General features: G+C 32.7%; 1 protein-coding gene across 4 annotated transcripts in view; it reads right to left on the bottom strand.

Annotated features, from left to right (window-relative positions):
* Nucleotides 1-21,273, bottom strand: part of GLS (glutaminase) — an 80,175-nt gene that overhangs the window by 46,160 nt on the left and 12,742 nt on the right. For all 4 annotated transcript variants that reach the window (XM_070580468.1, XM_070580469.1, XM_070580467.1 and 1 more), the window contains exons 2-7: nucleotides 18,995-19,091; nucleotides 18,512-18,633; nucleotides 13,775-13,904; nucleotides 12,962-13,041; nucleotides 8,916-9,079; nucleotides 3,318-3,376 (exon numbers count right to left, since the gene is read on the bottom strand). In XM_070580468.1, the coding sequence (XP_070436569.1) occupies nucleotides 3,318-3,376; nucleotides 8,916-9,079; nucleotides 12,962-13,041; nucleotides 13,775-13,904; nucleotides 18,512-18,633; nucleotides 18,995-19,091 (652 nt within the window). The remainder of the gene's footprint in view (nucleotides 1-3,317; nucleotides 3,377-8,915; nucleotides 9,080-12,961; nucleotides 13,042-13,774; nucleotides 13,905-18,511; nucleotides 18,634-18,994; nucleotides 19,092-21,273) is intronic.

The raw sequence follows: 21,273 nt of genomic DNA, 5'->3' as shown, positions 1-21,273 counted from the left end.
CAGAATAACTCTGCTACTTTCAAATTTATTTTCACTCTTTCCTTTAAATCAAGCAACCACATCATCATCATCATCATCAAATAAAACAAACTACATCAAAAAGTACTCTTCTAAATTTAGTAGCTACCATAGAGAAAAAGGAAGTATAATACCTTTATGGTTTTTTGAATTATGTGCATTTTAAGTACAAAATGACATTTGTTTTTATGAAGGTATTTACCTATATAGCTTTGTTTAAAATTTTAAATATTGGAGTTTTCCTATAAGTTTAGAAGTTAAGAATTTATGCAACAGGTTCCTTCTGTCCAAATCCTCCTTTTTTCCACAATCTGCTAATCCTTTTGAACATTTGCTTTGCCTCTTCCCCCATTTCCTGAGGATCACCACCAATCCTACAAGGAAAAAATATCAATACTACAAAATTACGAAATAAAGAGTCTTACTAAAGACTCTACTTAATTTTTTTGTGTGTGGGGGAGGGGGAATAACATGAGGAGAATCTTTTAACAGCACAATAATGAAGTCTTGAACTTTGAAAGAAAAAAAAATAGCCTTAAGGTAATCAACTAAAAGAGCTAAAAAACAGAATTCAAATCTAGTAGCTATGGTAAAATATCCATGCTTTGGATACTCAAACGAAAGGTCCTTGAGAAGAGGCCTCGTTCCTTACAGACAGGAAGCACTGTCTAATGTCCAAAGAATGACCACATTCACCCACTGAAAATCAGATGTGATTTTTAAGCCAATAAATTGGTATCTTTTGTATAAGTTAAAATTCAGAAAATAAAATTTCTGCTTTTTGGACAATTTAACTATGCAAGGTAAAGAGAAAGATGTCATCAAAGAGCAAACACTTACATTAAATATGGCAGAGTAAATTCTAATGAACAGCAAACAAAAAATCAGGAGATTTAGCTCAAGCCCAATTCCACTGCTGTTAGAACCTATCAATCTCAGTTTCCTCACCGCATCTACACAAAGTAAGAGGGCTGGGTCTGAAGACCCTTTTGCCTACAGTTTTATTATCTCAATTTCAACTAGCAATTCATAAATATTATGCAAAGATCACATACAGCTATTTTTCAGAGTTTTGAATTCTTTTTAAAAAAGAGTCTAAGAAAAGTATTACATTCTGGGGCAGTTTTACACAGAGGTATATCAGGCTTACCCCTCCAAGATTTAGACGAACTTCATAAAAAAAACAAACAGACAAGAAAAACACAACAACTTGTGAAACACCTTCTAAAAACAAAACAAAACAAAAATTCAAAGAAAGTGATCTTAAATATGAACCATACTCCAAAGCCTCATTTCCAACTTTGTCAATTTAAAATTTTTATAAATTTAAAATCACTGATCAAATTTGTAAATACAAGATGACTCAGTTAAATTTTTGCACTGTTGGACACTGAACCACACTTATGTTGGGTATGTGTGCCTTTGTAACTCTGTTTCTAAGCGCTCCTACTACTGTGGCTCAACGTATAGTTTATGGCTTGTGACTGAACATGGTAAGTGAAACCAATGAAGTGACTGTGTAGTATGACCAGACATGCATTTGCCACATGCAGCATTTCAGTGTGGTATATTAAACCCATGAATCACTAAACAAACGATGTTGAACTGCATGCAATTAAGGAAGGCTTCTATTAATCATTCACATAAGCTCTTTCTTGAAAATACTATTGGTGTGCCATGCTAATTTTTCTCCAGTGTAAGAGTTCTTAAACTGGGATCCATGAAACAGCTTCAAAGGGTCTGTGAACTCCCTAAAGTTTACATAAAATCACGGTATGTGAACATTTTTCTGGGAAGACCTAAAAAGGTTCAGAACCATTTTAGTGGCTTTTCATCAAGCACTAACACATACATTGTATTATCATAATTTTCCTTACCTCTAATTTAAGTTACTCTTCAAATCTGAACAATTATTAATGAGACATTTCTCTCATCCATATTTATTGAATTTCATTGTAAGGGCCCATTTACTTGTATACACCCCACACTATAATGTAAGCTACCTGAAGGCAGGACTGTGCCTAGCACATATTCATATTATAATTTTCTACAATAAATAGTTTCACCTGAAACTGACAACTTTTCTCTTAGGTAAAACAGTCATGAATAACTAGATGTTATAATGGGCAAAGAGAAAATTTCCATAGCTTATTAAAATTAGTTACATTAAATAATACTTGGATATAATATCTACCTCATGAGAGCTACAAGGATTAAGTGGGCCAACGCTTATAAAGCATTTGCCCTAAAACAGCAACTAAACATACTACTATTCTTAAGATAGTAGTCTTCTATTTTAAAGGCTTTTTCTCATGAATATATAAAATTCATGAAACTTAAGAGAATATTTCAAGTATACAAACTAGATGAATTTTTATTAATTGGGCCAAGGAAAAATTTATATTCAAACATTCTTTGTGTAACCAGGGTCTCCCATCCCCAGTAAGGAATCTACAAAGCCATGTAGTTACGTTTTTTTCTAGCTTAAAATAGATAGGCACAAATTTACTGAAGGTCTATAAAGGTTCCAAACACAAATGAAAGGTATTTGAATATAAATGCAATTTATAATTAAAAATCTAAACAGTATGACACAATAGAACCATTTTCAAATACTTATTTCAAAACAACATTAGAGCTTCCAATTATTAAGACAAACCAGACACTAAAAAAAAACCCTCAAAACATATAATGCAAAACAAAGTATAAGAAAAATAATATAACTTAATAACTGGAATAAGTATTACTTATTTTAGTTATTATATGATAAAGGAAAACAAATGAAACAAGTTCAAATGAAAATTGTGAATATAGCTCATGAAAGTATAAAGGACTTGAAATTATTCAAGGTTGAATGTACTTTGTCTTAACACAAAGTACCAAAACATTTGTTCCTAGATGTGCTGATGACAAACATTAAACAGTAAAATGCTTTTAATTCTGTTTACATCTGTTCATTCTAGAAGAGCCAAAAGGAAGAGAAAGAAAAAAATATCAAAACTTTAAGAAGAAAAACTTCTGTGCCTATTGTTCAGCAGACTTCTTTTTGAATTTCTGCCAGATCTTCAGGTCAAGAGTAACTTGAAATTTACAATGAGTCATCTGTTTTTCATTTGGCCCTTGAAATTACATCATTTATTTTGAAATAAATAAAAATCCTAACCTTACACCATAGGATTAATTTTTTTTAACACCAAAAGAAAACTTTTCACAGTTCTACATAAATAATCCAAGATTTATCTTTATGCCTTAGCTATTAAAAAAATTTACTAGGTTAAAAAGAAATGTCAACATTTTACCTTTATTAATGAAGTCACAACAATTGCTCCAGCATTTACCATAGGATTGTGAGGCTTATCTGTAAAATATAAAAGCAATATCATTATTTCAAATATCTGATATCATTTCTGCGATGCATAGGTACTTCCCACAAACATCTATCTATTTACTTTATGTAAGCCATTGTTATAGTTCTTTTATGGGGGGGAGGGGAGTTGGGGCGTAGAGGAATGCATTTAACTCTCTTACATATCAAACAAGTAATACACTTCTAAGAAGCTGCCATTATAATTATATAGACAAAGATTCATGTACAGAAAGACAGTGAATAGTAGTGTAAGGGCACATTCAAATTTCCAAACTCTGCTCTTTACTTCTATTTGACCCCAGGGAAGTAACTAAACTTCACTGTACCTCAATTTTCCCATCTGTAAACTGGGTAATAATAGCACTGACACCTCAGCAAGTCGTAATGCTTCAATGAATTAAAACATATAAAATGCTTAGAAAGTACCTGGGACAACCTTACACTCTCAAATAATATTATTATTAAAACTCACCTTGGAAAAAGCACACTGAGTGTGAACCCAATTTTGCTTGTTTGAAGTGTTTTATTTTTGTGTTTATGTATATACACACATATATGCAGAAAAATAAAACATAAACAAGTGATACACATGGGATAAAAAGATTATAGGGGGTTTAAATTGTTTTCTCTACACTTTCTATATTTCCTGACAATAAGGATGTATTTCTTACATAATTTGAAAAATTACTTAAAATTTAAGTTCATCCAAAATCTTATCTCTCTTCTCCTAATTCTTGCAATAAATAGAATTTTAAATCTCAAATAATTACTTTCTCATTCACAGCATGGCACAAACACCAAACACAAAACTCTTAGGGCACTGAAAACATTTATTTGAAGGCATAATTCCTAATTTATCTGTTTGTGAGGGTGATTTATTTCTTTGGGAACAAGTTCTTATCTAGCTTGACAAATCTAGCAGAAATAGGTTACTGCCACATTATTAGCCTCCTTGAATTTTAAGTAAGTCATCTTCTGTGAGATGAGCCTATAGCTAAACAACTTTGAGCTCTGGAAAACAGCCTGGCAGTTCTTCAAATTGATAAACCAAGAGTTATCATATGACCCAGCAATCTGCCTCCCAGGTAAATAACCAAAAGAAATAAAAGCATATGTATACACAAAAACTAGTACACAAACGTTCATGGCAGCATTACTGATAATAGTCAAAAAGCAAAAATCACAGGCCAGCCCTGGTAACCTAGTAGTTAAGTTCAGCATGCTCGGCTTCGGCAACCAGTTTGGTTCCTGGTCGCACATCTACACCACTCGTCAGTTAGTGGCCATGCTGTGGTGGTGGCTGACATAAAAAAAAAAAAAAATGTTGACAGCAGATGTTAGCTCAGGGCCAATCCTCCCTCACAAAAAAAAGTAAGAAATAACCTAAATGTCCTATCAGCTGATGAATGGATAAATAAAATGTGGCATTATTATCCATATAATGGAATATTATTCAGCAACAAAAAAATGAAGTACTGATATATGCTGTAACACAAAAGCACCTTAAAAACAGTATGCTAGTAAAATATGCCAGTCATGAAAGACCAAATATATGAACTGTCCAGAATAGGCAAATCTATAGGACAGAAAGTAGATTACTAGTTGCTAGTGTAGAAGAGAAAGGGGTACTGACTGCTCATGGGTACGAGGTATCTTTGTGGGTTGATAAGAGTCCCAGAGTTGATTGTGCTGATGGTTGCACAACCCTATGAATATACCAAAAGCCACTGAATTACACACCTTAAATGGGTGAATTGTATGGTACATGAATAGTATTTCAACAAAGCTGTTAAAAATTTTTAGGGGCCAGCCCCATGGCTGAGTGGTTAAGTTCATGTGCTCTGCTTTGGCGGCGCAGGGTTTCACCGGTTCCGATCCTCAGCGTGGCGCTAGCACCACTCATCAAGCCATGCTGAGGCAGCATCCCATACAGCACAACCAGAAGGACCTACAACTAGAATACAGAACTACGTACTGGGGGGCTTTGGAGAGAAGGGAAAAAAAAAAGGAAGATTGGCAACAAATGTTAGCTCAGGGCTAATCTTTAATTAAAAAAAATCAATAAAGACAAAAAATTGGATAACTTATAGTCTACCAGTTTCCCTCAACATAAGATCAACAATGTGATTTAGTAGCTAGGTTTTAAACATTGTACATTTTGGGTTACCCATGATAACAACTAGTTCCAAAAGTTAAAAGAAAACTTAGTATGATATCTGAGTATGACAATCAAGATTTTACCTACTCCATACTATGCTAAGAGAAGCTTGCTTTCTCCGAGGTCACATGAAACGAGAGGAACTGCTGCGCAGAAAATTACTACCTGGCAAGAGGAAGCCAACAGACAAAAATTTTCCTACATCATCCACTTGAGAGAATAACCACACACAGACAGAAAGCAGAATATGGAAATCCCACTGAGCTAAATTAGTTTATACTCGTACTTGTGTAGATATTCATGTATCTGTCCTTTCTTGTTTTTTTTTGACATCATAAGGTTTAGACACTGGGGTCCTAGAAGGCAGCTATTCTTCATGGTACTACATAAATGTGGGCATTTAATATTTTTTAAATCATAAATATTCTGCAAATACTACATAAGCTACAATCAAGAGGTTCTTTCAAAGAACACTAAAGCATTTCATGGCATGACAGTGCAATTTTCAGATGAAAGCAACTGCTCACTCTGCCTTTGGCTCGAAACCCAGACATGTGAACGTTTGGAAATACACCAGAGATATTATAACACCAGCATTACTGCAGTCTAAAACCTCTGACTGTGAAATCTACTCTGCCGTAGAGAGAAGAGAGTTACAAGTTTACTTTAGAATTTTTAATTAAAAAATATTTATGACAGCACAAATAACAAGCTAATTAATAAAGGCTACTATGCAAAATAATGACATATATGTGCTTGGTATAATGACAAAATGGACATGTGCGACATCTGAAATTTATGGGAATGTTTTTAACCAGAATGCACAAAACTGCTTAATTTTAACAAGCATTTATTCCCTCCGAGGCAATAAAAAACACAGAAAGTTCTTTCATATTACACCAGAAAAAGCTTTTCAAACTGCTAAGCACATGCAGCTTACAAAGATGTGGTTCATAACTGAGCCTAAGTCAAAGTTTGCTAATGCATATATTGAAGAACTAAAAACTATCAATGTTAAGTTAAGTTTATATTTTAGGTATTATACTGGAATTTTACAGGGCCATATAAAAATTCAATATACTCTATATATAGTTTAATCCTGCAGTGCCCACCTAATCATTCAAACTTTGTTCTTTCTATACAATTCAGTCCTGTCTTCCTCATGCAAATTAATTCAACTTCTCCTTTTTCTCAAATCCTCTACACATATAAACCAACATATACATTTTGGCTTCTGTGAAGTACAAACTCGTAAGATAATATAATTAGCAGTATGCAATGCTTGAGTTTGTCTTCTTTTCCCTATTAGATGTATGTAACTTCTTCTGTAGTCTTTAGTATTAGCTAGCTAAGTTACTCCAAGAACCCAGGCCATGTACCCTCCCATAGCTGTTAACAATATAAGGGAAGAAGGCTATACAAATATTTGTTGATTAACCTAATTTCTACCAAAATGTGGAAAAGGACTTCACCAGGAGATAGTGGTTTCCAAATCCGACACCTCCATCAAGTAACTTATTTCCTGATTTATAATGACAGAAAATATCAGCCAATTCCTCACCACAAGACTATAACTTTTTAAGCTGTAAAACATTTTAAAACTACTGATATTAAAAAGAGTAATTAAAAAGATAATTTCTTTATCTATTCACTATATTCATATTAAACTTAATTTATCACCACAATATTAAAAAGCTAGGACAGCATTAATACATTTTTTTAAATGTTGTAATGCTAGATACACAGACACACATGCACACACACAAAATATAGTTTCACCATAAATCTACTCTTGACATTTTAAATATGAAAAAGACCTACAAACTGTTTTTTGCTGGGGCTACTCTAAAACCAAGACTCTAGAGTACAGAACCTATGCAGAACTCAGGAAGGAGTGAGGCCTTCATTTTCCCACTACTTCCGAGATTTCTAGTATTGGCTCTGGCTCGGGAATATCAAGGCAAAACCTCTGTTAAACTTTCTATTTCAGTTACTATAAACTAGTGCTAAATTCCTCAGTTCTTATTATGATTTTTTTCTCACAGACTACAGTGTCAATAAATCGTAATTTCTTAAAATTACAAATGTATATGGCAAAAAATTTATAATATTAAGTTCATTTAACCCAAGCCCATTTTATTTACTTTTTATTTCTGAAATACTTCTTCACATTCAAATTCCCAAGTTCTATTCTTTAAAAAGTTCTCTCAAAATCAGTCAATTCAACAGAACCACCTAGATTATTCTACTTTGCCTTATAAAGGAAAATATGAATTCTTCTTATAAAACATTTAATCTTGTTAGAACAAAAATATTAATTCCTTCTATATTAAATCTGGATGTGAGTTTCATAAATAAGGTACTTCTGCATATGATGTCCTTATTGAAGTTGCTAGTTTATGGAAATCTCCATGAAATCAATCGTAGCATTAGAATAGAAAGATTATGGCAAAACAGGTAAGAAAATATAATTGCTCTCAAAACAAACAGGAGGAGAAGCATAAGAAAATACCAGTCTTATAACTTCATTAAAAAAAGATGAGTATAAAGCACATTTTTTTATTTAGCAGAAACAAAATATAAAAGTATATTTCTCACAACCATTATTGTAACCACTGAATTTCTTCACTCTTGCTTTCTTCAATTCTATCTTTACTCATCACACAATGAAGAACCTAGCATATGCCCGAAAGATTAAAAAATAGAAACCAATCCATAGGTTGGCGTTTAGATTTAAAACCTCTATCAGATCAAAAGCACTGTCTTTGACCTCCCCTTTTCTTTTGGATTCCTGCAGAGTACTAAGACGTGTTAGTTATCCAAGTATTTAATACAAGATGTTTCTTTCAAATATTGAATGCTATGAAAGATAAAAAGCAAAAACACTTATTATTTCATCTAGGGCCACCATAAAACTTATTACGGAAGTTTTCAAATATACACAATATAGAAAAGTAGAAAGAACAGAAACACCCATGTGTCCATCATTTAACTTCAAAAACTGCCAACATACAGTAACAAGCACACTCAGCACCCCCAGCTACACTCCACTGAATTACCTTAAAGCAAATGCCAGACATTGTGAGATTTTACTACAAGACATTCCCCAATAGGTGGTTATAAAGCAAAAATCTTACTCCTTGCCCCAATCTTCTCCCTAGCCCACTTTCCAGTGGTATAAGATGCCTAAAATAACAATTTTAACAAGTAGGTGATTAAACTATCTCTATGGGTTTTACAGAATTCCAGGACAAATGAAAAAAAGTATGAATGCTTTTAAATTTCTGCAAAAAAATTTTAAAAATAGCTACTTAGATATACATAGGAAAATGAAGTACTTCTTTTTCCAACCAACTTTTATGTAATTCTTACCATCTTCATTTAAAAACAGTTTGTTGAATCTTAATCCACTTGGCTCTTTCCCAACATATCGATGCACGTATTCTGTTCCAAGATCATTAACAGCAATGGCATATTTCAAAGGTTTTACACAGGACTGAAGACAAAATGGAACTTTGGTATCTCCAATAGAATGCCTATTTAAAAGTAGATTTAAAAAAAAATTAAGATCAACTGGAAAAAAAGTAACTGAATAATTTGACTTAATCTGATTTACAAAGGTTTTCCCATAATTCAACCACAAGTTTACTTGGATATTAAAGAATAAATATAAGTATGTTTATTTTAAGAAGGATATTGCAAAAAAAGGGCAAAAGTTTAAAGTACTCAGGTAACAGAATGGTTCAAAATTAGATGATAAATAATTAAGTGAAAACTTTCTTCTGAGGGCAAGAGAGTATGGCCCTCCTTACTCCTACCTGTATTCAATCACATTAAATGAACTAGCTCTTTCAGAAATTAGTCACCGTTTTTTTACTCATAGCTTTAATCATGGCTAAACTGATTAGTTTTTAAACAGAGCTCAGTTTAGATTCAATACCGTTCTCTGAGACCCTGTCTATAAATGCCTCACCTTGTGATCGATAGCTACTCACAATTCTAACTCCATTAAAAGAAATAGCATCCAGTTTTATAAATCTGATAGAGCTGGCACTAATGGTAGTCATTATCACCATGTAGATAAACAGAACAAAAAGAAAGCTTTATATGTTACCAAACTGGGATGCACATGGAGAATAGGTTTGAAAACGAAAAAGTTCTGACTGACCTCTCAGTATAATATAAGCCTTACGACGGCAGAGATCTTTGTTTTATTTGCTGAAGTATGCCAGGTGCCCTGAACAATGCCCCAACACATTACAGGCATGCATTCATTCATTCAGACTGAACTCATTCACAGTCAAACTGGGTACTACTAATAACTACCCTGGACAAATGGGTTAACGGAGACATCAGAGGGCAGAAATGTCAGAGGGCCACCTCGCCTCTAAGTATATTATGGAATATAAATACGTATATATAGCAAAAGTATATAATCCTTTTCCTAAGAAATTTATGAATAATTTCTAATTCAACTTGTAACTTCAACTTAATACCCATTCGAAAACCATACAAAGCCTGTCTTACTGCTTTTGGATTTAAAAATACATATGTTCTAGTCCAGAGTCAACTTTTAAAATTCTCTATATAAGAAAACTAAAAGAATTATCTCTATACACTGAGAATGTTTAAGAAAAAAACCATGTGCAAGCATTACATGACAATAATTTCCTCCACATATAAAAATTTCTAATACATGATAAACCACTTCCTCCACATATAAAAACAGGAATATCACTCCTTATTGGAATTTGCTCCATAAGAATAAAGCCATGTCTTCTCAAGTATTTGTGTCCTTTCATAGTACTCAGCATTTAATTCAATACACAGTGAGTGTTTAGTACATTTTACAGGCCCAGATGAGGATAAGAGCCTGTCATAAGGGAGAGAACGACGGACTAGACGTTAAGAGACCTAGGGCTCATTTCACCTCTGCCAGTATTGTATGAACTCTGGGCCTCAGATTCCTTACCTTAAGAATGAATGGGTTAAACCATATGGTTTTTACCGTAAATACTCGAGGAGGATAATTAGTAGAAAAATAAGAAGATCGTTTAAAATGAAGGCACTTAAGAGATCAAAAAAGAGGAGAAACTCTAATTGGGACATTATCTTGAAAGTTAAAACCTAAAATTATATGGCTAAATGACTTGCAGTTTTTACAAAATTTAGGATAGAATCACATCTCTGATACAACTTCAAACAAACTGTATACAATTAGGAGCTGTATACCGTATTTGTGTAAGTTATATTTTAATTAAAAAAAAAAATAGGGGCTGGCCAAGTGGCATAGTGGTTAAGTTTGCACATTCTGTTTCAGTGGCCCAGGGTTCACCGGTTTGGATCCGGGGTGCAGACCTACATACCACTTGTCAAGCCATCCTGTGGCAGGCGTCCCACATATAAAATATAGGAAGATGGGCATGGATGTTAGCTCAGGGCCAGTCTTCCTCAGCAAAAAGAGGAGGACTGGCAGCAGATGTTAGCTCAGGGCTAATCCCCCTCAAAAAAAAGATAAATAATGACCTTAGTGAAAAACAAAAAACCAGAAAGATCATACCTCTGAGCTAAGTCTTCGAATGAGTAAAAAATATTGATTTTTCTTTTCTTTTTTGGCATAATTTACCAGACTGACAAAACCAAATTACAACATGATAATAAATCTTTATGTCTCACAGCACAATAAAAAGAGTCAGTCTTGAAAAAATATTTCAGAACTTTTTCCATTTTTCCAAGGGCTTCTCTTAATTCACTGATTTTGAAAATCAAACCATCCTCTTGGAAGTGCTCTCACATCATTATCCCTTTTATAGCTCTCCTAGATCCTCCTGTGTCAGTGGCTGTGCCTGCAGTGTAAGCATTTCCCAAAGATCACTTTCATGGATTTCTTGAAATCCAGCATGTTTTGCAAAAGACTTTTCATTTTGCAAATGACTGATGGGTAACAGACTATAAAGAAGTCCCCTCTTACCTGAAAAGGATATGTTGCAGGACCCCTAGTGGATGCCTTGAACCACGGATAGTACCGAACCCTATATATACCATGTTTTTTCCTATACATACATAACTATGATAAAGTTTAATTTATAAATTAGGTACAGTAAGAGATGAACAACCATAACTAAAAGTAAAACAGAAGAATTATAACAGTAAACTGTAATACAAGTTATGTGAATGTGGTCTCTCTCTCTCAAAATAGTTTATTGTACAAATGTAATGCTTTTTCCATCTTTATTAAGCACTTATCACACACTGTGGTCGTAACTTTTGCAGTTTGAGGTGGGACAACATAACTAGCAGGAATTTCTTTTTCCTCTTTCACAATTTCATGGATAGAAAATTCATTCTTACTGTAGATCTCAGCAACTTCAGCATACAATTTTTCTTCTTTCCTTATTAAGTGGAGAACTTTCACCTTTTCACTTAAAGGAAGCACTTTATGGCTTCTCTTTGGCATATTGCCAAACTGCCAGCATCACTACTCTTGTGCTTTGTAGCCATTATTAAGTAAAATAAGGGTTACTTGAACACAAACACTGAGATACCAAGACAGAGAATCTAAGCACAATGGCTACTAAGTGACTAGATGGTAGGTAGTGTATATAAGGATGATTCACCTCCAGATAGGATGGAGTGGAATGGCAAGAGATTTCATCATGCTACTCAAATGACGGGCAATTTAAAACTTATGAACTGTTTATTTCTGGAATTTTCCACTAACATTTTCTGAGCAGGGTTGACTGCAGGTAACTGAAATCACGGATATGGGGGGAATACTGTACAGTCGTGTGTTGCTTAATGATGGGGATATGTTCTAAGAAATGTGTTGTTAGGCAATTTCATCATTGTGGGAACATCACAGAGTATACTTACATAAACCTAGATGGTGTAGCCTGCTGCACACCTAGGCTATATGGTACTGATCTTATGGGACAACCATTGTACATGCAGTCCGTTGCTGGCCAAAACATTGCTATGCAGCGCATGACTGTCCTCTTAATTATCGTGCTAATCATATCAGGAGCATGAGGAACAAGATAATGACAGGCTGGGTAATCAAAGTTAAGCTGAGAAATGGGAATTAATTTTATTAGTGGTCAGCTCATTAGTGAATAATTTCATGTTTTGATAAGTCTGTTTTTCCTAAACAAATTCCTAATTGCAGGTACTTGAATAAACACTCAAATAAGAAGAGTACAACTGTGAATAAGATAGATGAAATGCCTCATAAAATTTAGTGTAAGGTTATTGTTTCAGTTGAGGTTTTTAAATTCAAATATAAACTTATTCACCTTCTTGAATTTATGTCATATTAGAGCTAATTTCCATTACAGAAGATGCTCCTCTGGCCCTCCTGCTCACTGTTACACAAAATTTAAGGCTTAGAGTTGGTTTTCATGGATTTGAAATAAACTTACCTCTGTCCATCTACTGTACAAACGGATACACCCCACAAATCAGGACTGAATTTGGCTAGTTGAGGAATATAATCTGCAACCTATCCAAAATATTGGAAAGAAATGAACAGATATAATATAGGCAAATAATATTTTCTTCTACCAAAAAATTTATCTCAATTTAGCTTCCACCAATGGATAGTTATTTTATAGTGCCCAGTGGCTTTGTAGTCTATCTTTTATAAGAATATTCAATAAAAACTAAGGGCACAACAGACCAAGATTACAGGTGACAGATCTAAGTGATTTCTCTCAGTCTCCATCACCCCTATGTTTTCCAATCCATTCTCTCTTCTTAGAAAAGCAGTCTAAAACAGGAACTAGGACTTGATTTTTTTTTAGGGGAAAGAAATAGAGAACTTCCTTAATCAGGGTGATGCTGGTAGGGTTTTACTATCTAAAAACTTCCAATCCAAAGAAAAAAATAAAACAGCCCTTAATATATTTAGAGGATTTTTAAAACTGGAAACATTTTATTTAATGTTCGAGTATTCCTGCAGAAATTCCTAATAAAGTTACTTTTTTATTAAAGATTTAAAAGCCATCTCAATCACTTGAAAATCAAAAAGAATTCTTAAACATAGATTTATTTTTAGCCAAAATAACAAAGTCAAATATTTAAAATATTTTAAAACCACTTAACCCAGTCACCTCATTTAAATTTCTTAATTAGCAAAACACAAGAACACTATACAATTTTATTCTTTATAGCTCTAGTTGAGCTGAATTTATTAAGTAATTGCTTTAGAAAAATATTCACATCAAAAACATTACCTTTCCTCCAGACTGCTTTTTAGCACTTTCATATAACTCATCAATGTGTGAGGTAAAAGACATAAAGTCAGGAATGACAAACTTTCTTCTAAACGCTTGTGTCAACAAAACAATGTTGCTTTGAACACACCTGTGAAATGTGAGGAAAAAATTAATAGACTAGGTATCTTTCAAATATTAGTACTTGGTAATAACAATATTAAGTATGAGAATATTTAAAACAATGAGAAATTCATCATTTTATACAATAATCTAAATTCTATAAATTATACTTTCCATATTATTTTCTTTCCTTCAAGCAGCCTTTCCTGCAACTGCTTATAAGTTGTTGAACAAGTTAAAAAAATAAATTAGATTGCCTAAAAGTTGTCGAAGATTAAAAGAGCAGAGCGTTCCACCAAGTTAAGCATCAAGACTATCTAAAAACAAGATTCTTAGCCAACCAGAGTTGATAAACATTCATCATGACATTTGATTAACAAAAATCAGACTTTAATATGTGATAGTTAAGATCATGTTTATTTTTCGATTAAGTAACCTCAGACATACATCCCTTAGTTCCTATATAACTACTACCAGTATTTCAAAGAAAAACTAAATGTTTTGTATTTTAATATATTTTTCCTGAATTTTTCCAAAATTACATTTTGAAAAATTTGCATTTCTAAGCTAAAAGAGATAAAATTAACTTTACTTAATCAGATTAATTTGTCTCAGATGAAATACTTATTAAAACGCTTGTAAAAATAATATACAATTTTAAAGAAAATTATATATAAAGCATTATAATTATTTTATATTATTTGAAGCACCAAAAATGTTAAATTACATTATTCTATTCATTGTAAGATACATAATACATTGTAGAATAAAAATCTTTGCTTGTTAAAAACTATTTAAAAGATATGGTAAGCCATAGCGGATGCAAGGGCATGAAATCTGAAGATTTAAACCAATATTCTGCTTTGCTCTAAAGAAGTTTTAAGCCAGAAAATCAATATATTAATATAATCTTAAAGAAGAGTTTTGTAAATAGGTTCCAGCCAACCATATACTCTAAGCTCATATTCTTAGCGTCTCAGTAATTTAGTAATAGAATACTTAGGTGATAAATGAAGACTTGCTAGACATGAGCATCAAGCCATAATACAAACTTAAGACTAAGCCCTTAACAGGCAAAAAGCCAGATGTGTACAGTTGAAGTATTCATTAACTATGGAAAGTTTTTTATGTAGATTCCTCACAGGTAAGTGATTTGATGCTATATTACCAGCTTCTTTGGGGAAGAGGAAAAAAAAGTTCTAAGTTTCAAGTACTACTCATCCTGTTTAACCCTCAAAACATCAGCATTTTGAGAAGGAAGATTTTCCACTTTACAGATAAGAAAACTCTATGAGTAACTTGCAAAGTAAATAATCTGTACTAATAAATGGAGTAGATATTCTTTTTCAGTCCACAGTAAAAGAGAAATTTTTATATCTCAAGTTGTTCTCAGTGAAACACCAAATTAAAATTAAAAGCCAGATATCACATTTTAACTATAAGAAACTCCAGGATATATATGCACTTGGTCAACATGAAATTAAAGGATTTAAAATAAAATAGGTTGTTTTCAGCGATAAAGATGTGCACCACTTACAACGTGAAAAAACTGTAGTCCTAATTTCCATTATTAACCTATAGATATAGAAATAATTGCCATCCCAGAGATAAAAAATATTTACTTCAATAAACTTTGATAAATTGTCTTCTGATAGTTTCAATGTTAATCTAAAAAATATTGTTTTGCCATTGATTTAAGATTTAATGTCTCAAATAGCAATTCAACTTGCACATAAAAAAGTTGTAAGAAACACCAAAGAACATATTTCTCAGCAGAAAAAAGTTAACAATTCCTGATCTTAACTCAGTATATCTGTATCAAATCAAATTTACATCCTCAGTTTTCAACAAGTTATACATGAGAAAATATGAGGACTGTCAAACAAATTTAAATGATCAACCTACTACTTTTTAACTCTTTAAAATTAATCAGCACTTTTAGAAGGAGGCTTTACAATTACCAAAATTGTACACTCAGTGAAACGGGTAGTTTTTTTTTGCTGTATCACAAAGTGCTGGTAGAGCTGTACTAACAACCCTCACAGGTGAATTACTGGCCAATAAAGTCAATCTTGCCGCTCAGAAGTGTCTAACTGCACACTGACAAGATTCTGAACAGTAATGCTTTTCTTGAGAGTTATTATATTAAAGATGTCAGGAATCTAACTAGAAAATTAGAAGTCTTATAAACTGAACTCTGAGAAGGAACTGCCTACACACTTAAGCAAGTCACATCTTTCTCATGCTTTGTTCAGTTTTCTCATCTGTAAATTGGGAATAATCATCATTTTTCTTTCCTTCTTAAGTGTTTATGATTAACAACTGTAATGAACATCAATGTTTTACAAAATATCTCAAATATGATTTTTCATTAGTAAAATAACATAATGGATATGAATTTTTTAAGAAAATCAAACATACAAATGCAATGACTACCATTTATTTTCCCCCAAAACAGAAAAAAACAAAAACTTATGATCACACATAAAAATAGTTTTAATACTTGTATGGTTAAAAATGCATGAATAAATAAGACATTCGTTTTTAACACAAATTTTCTACTATCTATTAGTATTAATTATTAGCATTAAAAACAACTGATATCTAGATGGGTACAGGCAGTCTCCAATTTACAAGCAGATAATATGCTCCAAAATGTATGCTTAGACTCATTTTCCTATTTAAAAAAAATGTCATACATAACAGTTGTTTCTCCGATTATCCTGAAAGGCTAAATATATTAACAATATATTTTAGGTAAAATATCAACACACCGATTTCAACCAAACCTATCCACCTTTATAAATTACTTCTCTGCGAAAATGAATTCCATTATAACATCTTCCTCCCACCTGCATGGAGGTGAGATAGTTCATTTCTGTCAACACTAACTAGAAAACCTCTTATTTTGAAAACAGAGAAAGAAATTCTCTGGAGCAATCACCTTTCCAGGTGACCTGAAAGGTTAATAGATGTTTTGAATCACCTCATTCTAGGCATAAAAAGAGAAATCACTATGCCTATAGACTTAGACTTTTCCACTGCCTGTTCATATATACCTCTAAGCGTTTGTCAACTTGAGAACTGCCTGCGTTACAATCATGAATTCTTTAAAAAACTGAATTAGCGTTTAAAATAATGGTAATTGTTATTTTTATATAATTATGGGTAGAAAATTTTATGATTAAAATTCATAATCAGGATATTTAAATTACTTTTAATTTCAAATTTAAACACAGCAACATGTTTACAAAGCACAAAAAAATTTTAAACAGTACTAAAAAGGTATAAAATACTGCTTTCACTTAAAATTCCAAAGTAATTCCTCATACCTATTATCAACAAATCCACCTACCATCTCTTTGACTTCACTCTTGGATACGCCAAAATAACTCCCCAGAAGGCACCATAAATCAAGAAAGAGTGCTTTGCACAGATAGTTCATGAACACTAAAAATAAAATAACCCTACTGCAAAGGCACTGCTAACTAGAAATGATTCCCTTCCCTCCACAAAGAAATAGTTTCTGAAGACTCAAAACTCCTAACACCAATACCAGCATGGACCTAAAATCTACACTTTCTAAAGTCAGCTGAGTTAACAGAATCAAGAACCTTGTGGGGAAAAGATAAGAATCCAAATTGTCAGCAGTGCACCATGCACGCAGGAAACTTTGGAGGACCTCAGATCAATACTTATACCTTCAGATGACTTAAAACTCCAGGATATTCCCAGGAGCTAACTAGAACAAATCATCTAGCCCCCAAAAGAAAAATAAAAATACATACATATGTACAAATAAACTTTCAAGGTAAATGGTGGAACTCTTTAGATCTATCTCAACTTAAGTCTACGGTCTGGAAAAAGCCAAGGTCTTACAGTAGTGTTTACAGTGCTATACTATTTTCACTTAACTATTAGTAGTTTAAAATACCATTTACTTCTTTGGGATCCATTACAAACATGCTATCCATTAAATTATTAAGTAATCAGACTACTAGGAACATATTAATGAAGATAAATAATAAACAGTTAGGCAAATACAGGAAAGTAAAATATTCTCATTTGACCGTATCAAGGCCTTAATCTCCAAGTTGTCTTTGGTTTTCAAATATTTTGAGGGAAATGAAAATAGTCAAATGCCTACTTATTAATATGTCTGAAAGAAGAGAGGAGAGAAGCAGACAATGTAGATACATAAACCTAAGGAATACAGACTGTCTGAAGCCTTCTCATTGTATGACATCATCTAAATCACCTTGTAGGAAAGAACAGAGACCAAGCTGAGAAAGCCTGCAAGACATGCAGAGGAACTGGAGATCAGTTTAAGCCACGACAGGACAAAGTGTGTGCTCTATTCAGACTGAATGCAATCTGCAGGTACTGTGACTTGGAAACGGCGATAGCTACATTTCCTTAGAGCAGTTTCAAACAAAGTATACTCTCAGCCCCAGTGTATTCCAGAAGCTTAATGCGCATCAGTTCTTCAAACAATTGATGTTTATAAATCCCCCCTCCCAACCCTTTTTCAGTTACACAGGAAGCACTGGTCTTCAAAGACGCAATTTTGTTTAAAATGAAAAATCACCATATAACATAGCAAATCACCATTAAAGGTTTGGCAGAAATTTTTACTTTTTAAAAAGATCTTTGTCTAGCATGACACCATCTGATGTTGTTTGAAGAGTTAATCTTAACATATCCATACACTCTTTCAACCTGGGATCAGACGTTCGCAATCCTGTAGATTTGAGTGCCTGTTTTTAAAAAAATAAGAGTTTGTAAATACATAGTGCAAATAATATATATATGCTTATTCCAACTACAAGTTTTTATTTCTGTATATAAAAACTTCTACCTAAGAACTGAATATGTATATTGCATTTTAGCTTTACTATTACCCACTTTCTGGACAAGTTTCTCATTGTTTCTTTCATTTTCTTTCACTGATTACCTTGAAATGAGCATGACGAAAATTTGAAAACATAATAAGAGAAACAGTGTCAGTCAGAATCTACATGTCAAATGACCTTTAAAACTACATTTCAATATTATTATATTACTGATCCAGTATTACTGATTTTTAAAAACTTAAAACAGAAAGATGTAAAAACTTACTGTAATAAATTTATGAACAGGTATTTTCTCTTGTCCTTCTGCAATTGTATAGAACAGCAAATCTTCCAAGCTAGGTAACAGACCCTGTTTTATTTTACTAAAGGAGGAAAAAGAAGATAAATTAATCCTTGTGTGAAGAGGATTTTAGCTACATCTATTAGTATATAATCACTGATCCAGACTACAGCTGAGTTGATCTACTCAAGACTACTGTCACAATAAATGCTGATTTACCAAAATCAATTCAGTATTACTGAAACCACACTCAAAAAAAACGTAAAAGATGATTCATTAATGAATACAGATATTGTTTAATCTCAGGTTTTGAAATCTTCATTACCATTTCTTGTGGTACTAATGCCCAGCCATCTGTTATGATGATAACTTTCTGTACAGCTTAATACAATCACTCAATACTATTTACAGACCTCAGCAAATGTTCAAGTAAGAGCCAACACTTTGTTTTGTTGTTGTTTTATTAATATGACTTTATTTATATATTATTCACATAGTTAACATGATTGTAAAATCTGGGGGAGACAGCAATTAAGTACTAGACAGTAAAGACTAGCACACAAGTTCTTGAATCCTGGCTATAATATTTACTGAGTCATCTTGGGAAATTAATTAACCTTTCTGTGATTCAGTTTCCTCATCTAAGAAAGTTAGATAATAGCGCCTACCTCACAGGGTTGTGAGGATCAACTGACTCAATACATTCAATATCTTTAACACTGCCTGGCAGAGAGTAGTTCTCAATTGATGGTAGTTGTGGTTACTATTTCTAAAGTGATCTAGGCTTACATATATAGATCAGATGCCACAAACCACAAAAACTGTTAGAATAAAAATTTCACTATAAAAAATACATTAAAATCTTCATTAACAAATAAACTAGTATAAGATGCTATAATTAACCAAACATTTAAACAAGAAATTTTTTCCTAGCCACTGAAAAGCTTGCAAGTAAACAAACTATAATAAACCTGCTAAATGTCTTTTTTACGGCTCTGAAACTAAAACACACATTTTGTTACTTTGAACATCAATGACTATCATTAAGTATTGTAGTGATGTTCTCAAGATTACAGAACTAAGGTAACCAATCGCCTCCTCATCCATCACTATTTATTAAAACGGGAGAGGGAAACATATATGTGTGTATGCATAAAATATTCTGGAAAGAACATTACCTGTGTTTCAATAAACCAAGAGAGAAAACTAGAAAGAGAGCAAAAAGAAGGAGGGAATACTTGTTTTCTTAAATTCAGAACTTAATACAGTCAATTCCAGACTATTTATAGGTATAATGGCAATTTTCATTGGAAAATTGTATATATTACTTCCATAAAATAAACTGTCACATAGTGTAGGTCTGTTTAAAATCGTGTTTTTATACTGTTAAAAAGAACTTTTCCTGGGGCCAGCCCTGTGGCCGAGTGGTTAAGTTCGGGCACTCTACTTCGGCAGCCCAGGGTTTTGCCAGTTTGGATCCTGGGCACAGACATGGCACCGCTCATCAGGCCATGTTGAGGTGGCATCCCACATGCCACAACTAGAAGGACCCACAACTAAAAGTATACAACTATCTACTGGGGGGATTTGGGGAGAAAAAGCAAAAAAAAAAAAAAAAAGATTGGCAAGTTGTTAGCTCAGGTGCCAATCTAAAAGAAAAAAAAACTTTTCTAGGTGTCTAAATGTTTCCTGGACTACCCAAAGATTACATAATAATTCCATACTTGAGTAAGACCACTTGTATTCAATTATTTCCTAATATAATTACTTTCCTACTGTTAGTAGTCCATATATTTCTACCTTAAGAAGACAACAAAATATAGAGTTGGTTCATAGTATGTACATTTATAAACACATATATAAAATTTCTCCTAAAAGAAACATTACTGTTAGTATTAATATCATTTATACTTGTTCTCAAAGCTATTACACCAACTTAGTTTTCAGGGTCAACCTTGAAATATATGACTTTCATGCCAATGTTTTTAAAAAACTAACACATAAGATTATCACAATTTAGGCTCTTACAGAACTTTTAAAAAGGTATTTGGGATATTTTAACAATAAGAGCTAAAATTTATTGATCATTTATGTCCTAAATACTCTGCTAAGTGTTTTACATGCATTCAAATTTAATCCCTCCAATGATCTTATGATAGGAGGTACTATTATTATCCAAAATATAGTATGGTTCCTGGTGCACAGTAGAAACTCAATAAATTTATTATTTCTTGAAAAAAATGAATGACCCTATCCCCATTTCA

The sequence above is a fragment of the Equus przewalskii genome, chromosome 17 (assembly GCF_037783145.1).
Source record: "Equus przewalskii isolate Varuska chromosome 17, EquPr2, whole genome shotgun sequence".
NCBI lineage: Eukaryota > Metazoa > Chordata > Mammalia > Perissodactyla > Equidae > Equus > Equus przewalskii.
This window is presented reverse-complemented; position numbering and strand designations above follow the sequence as displayed.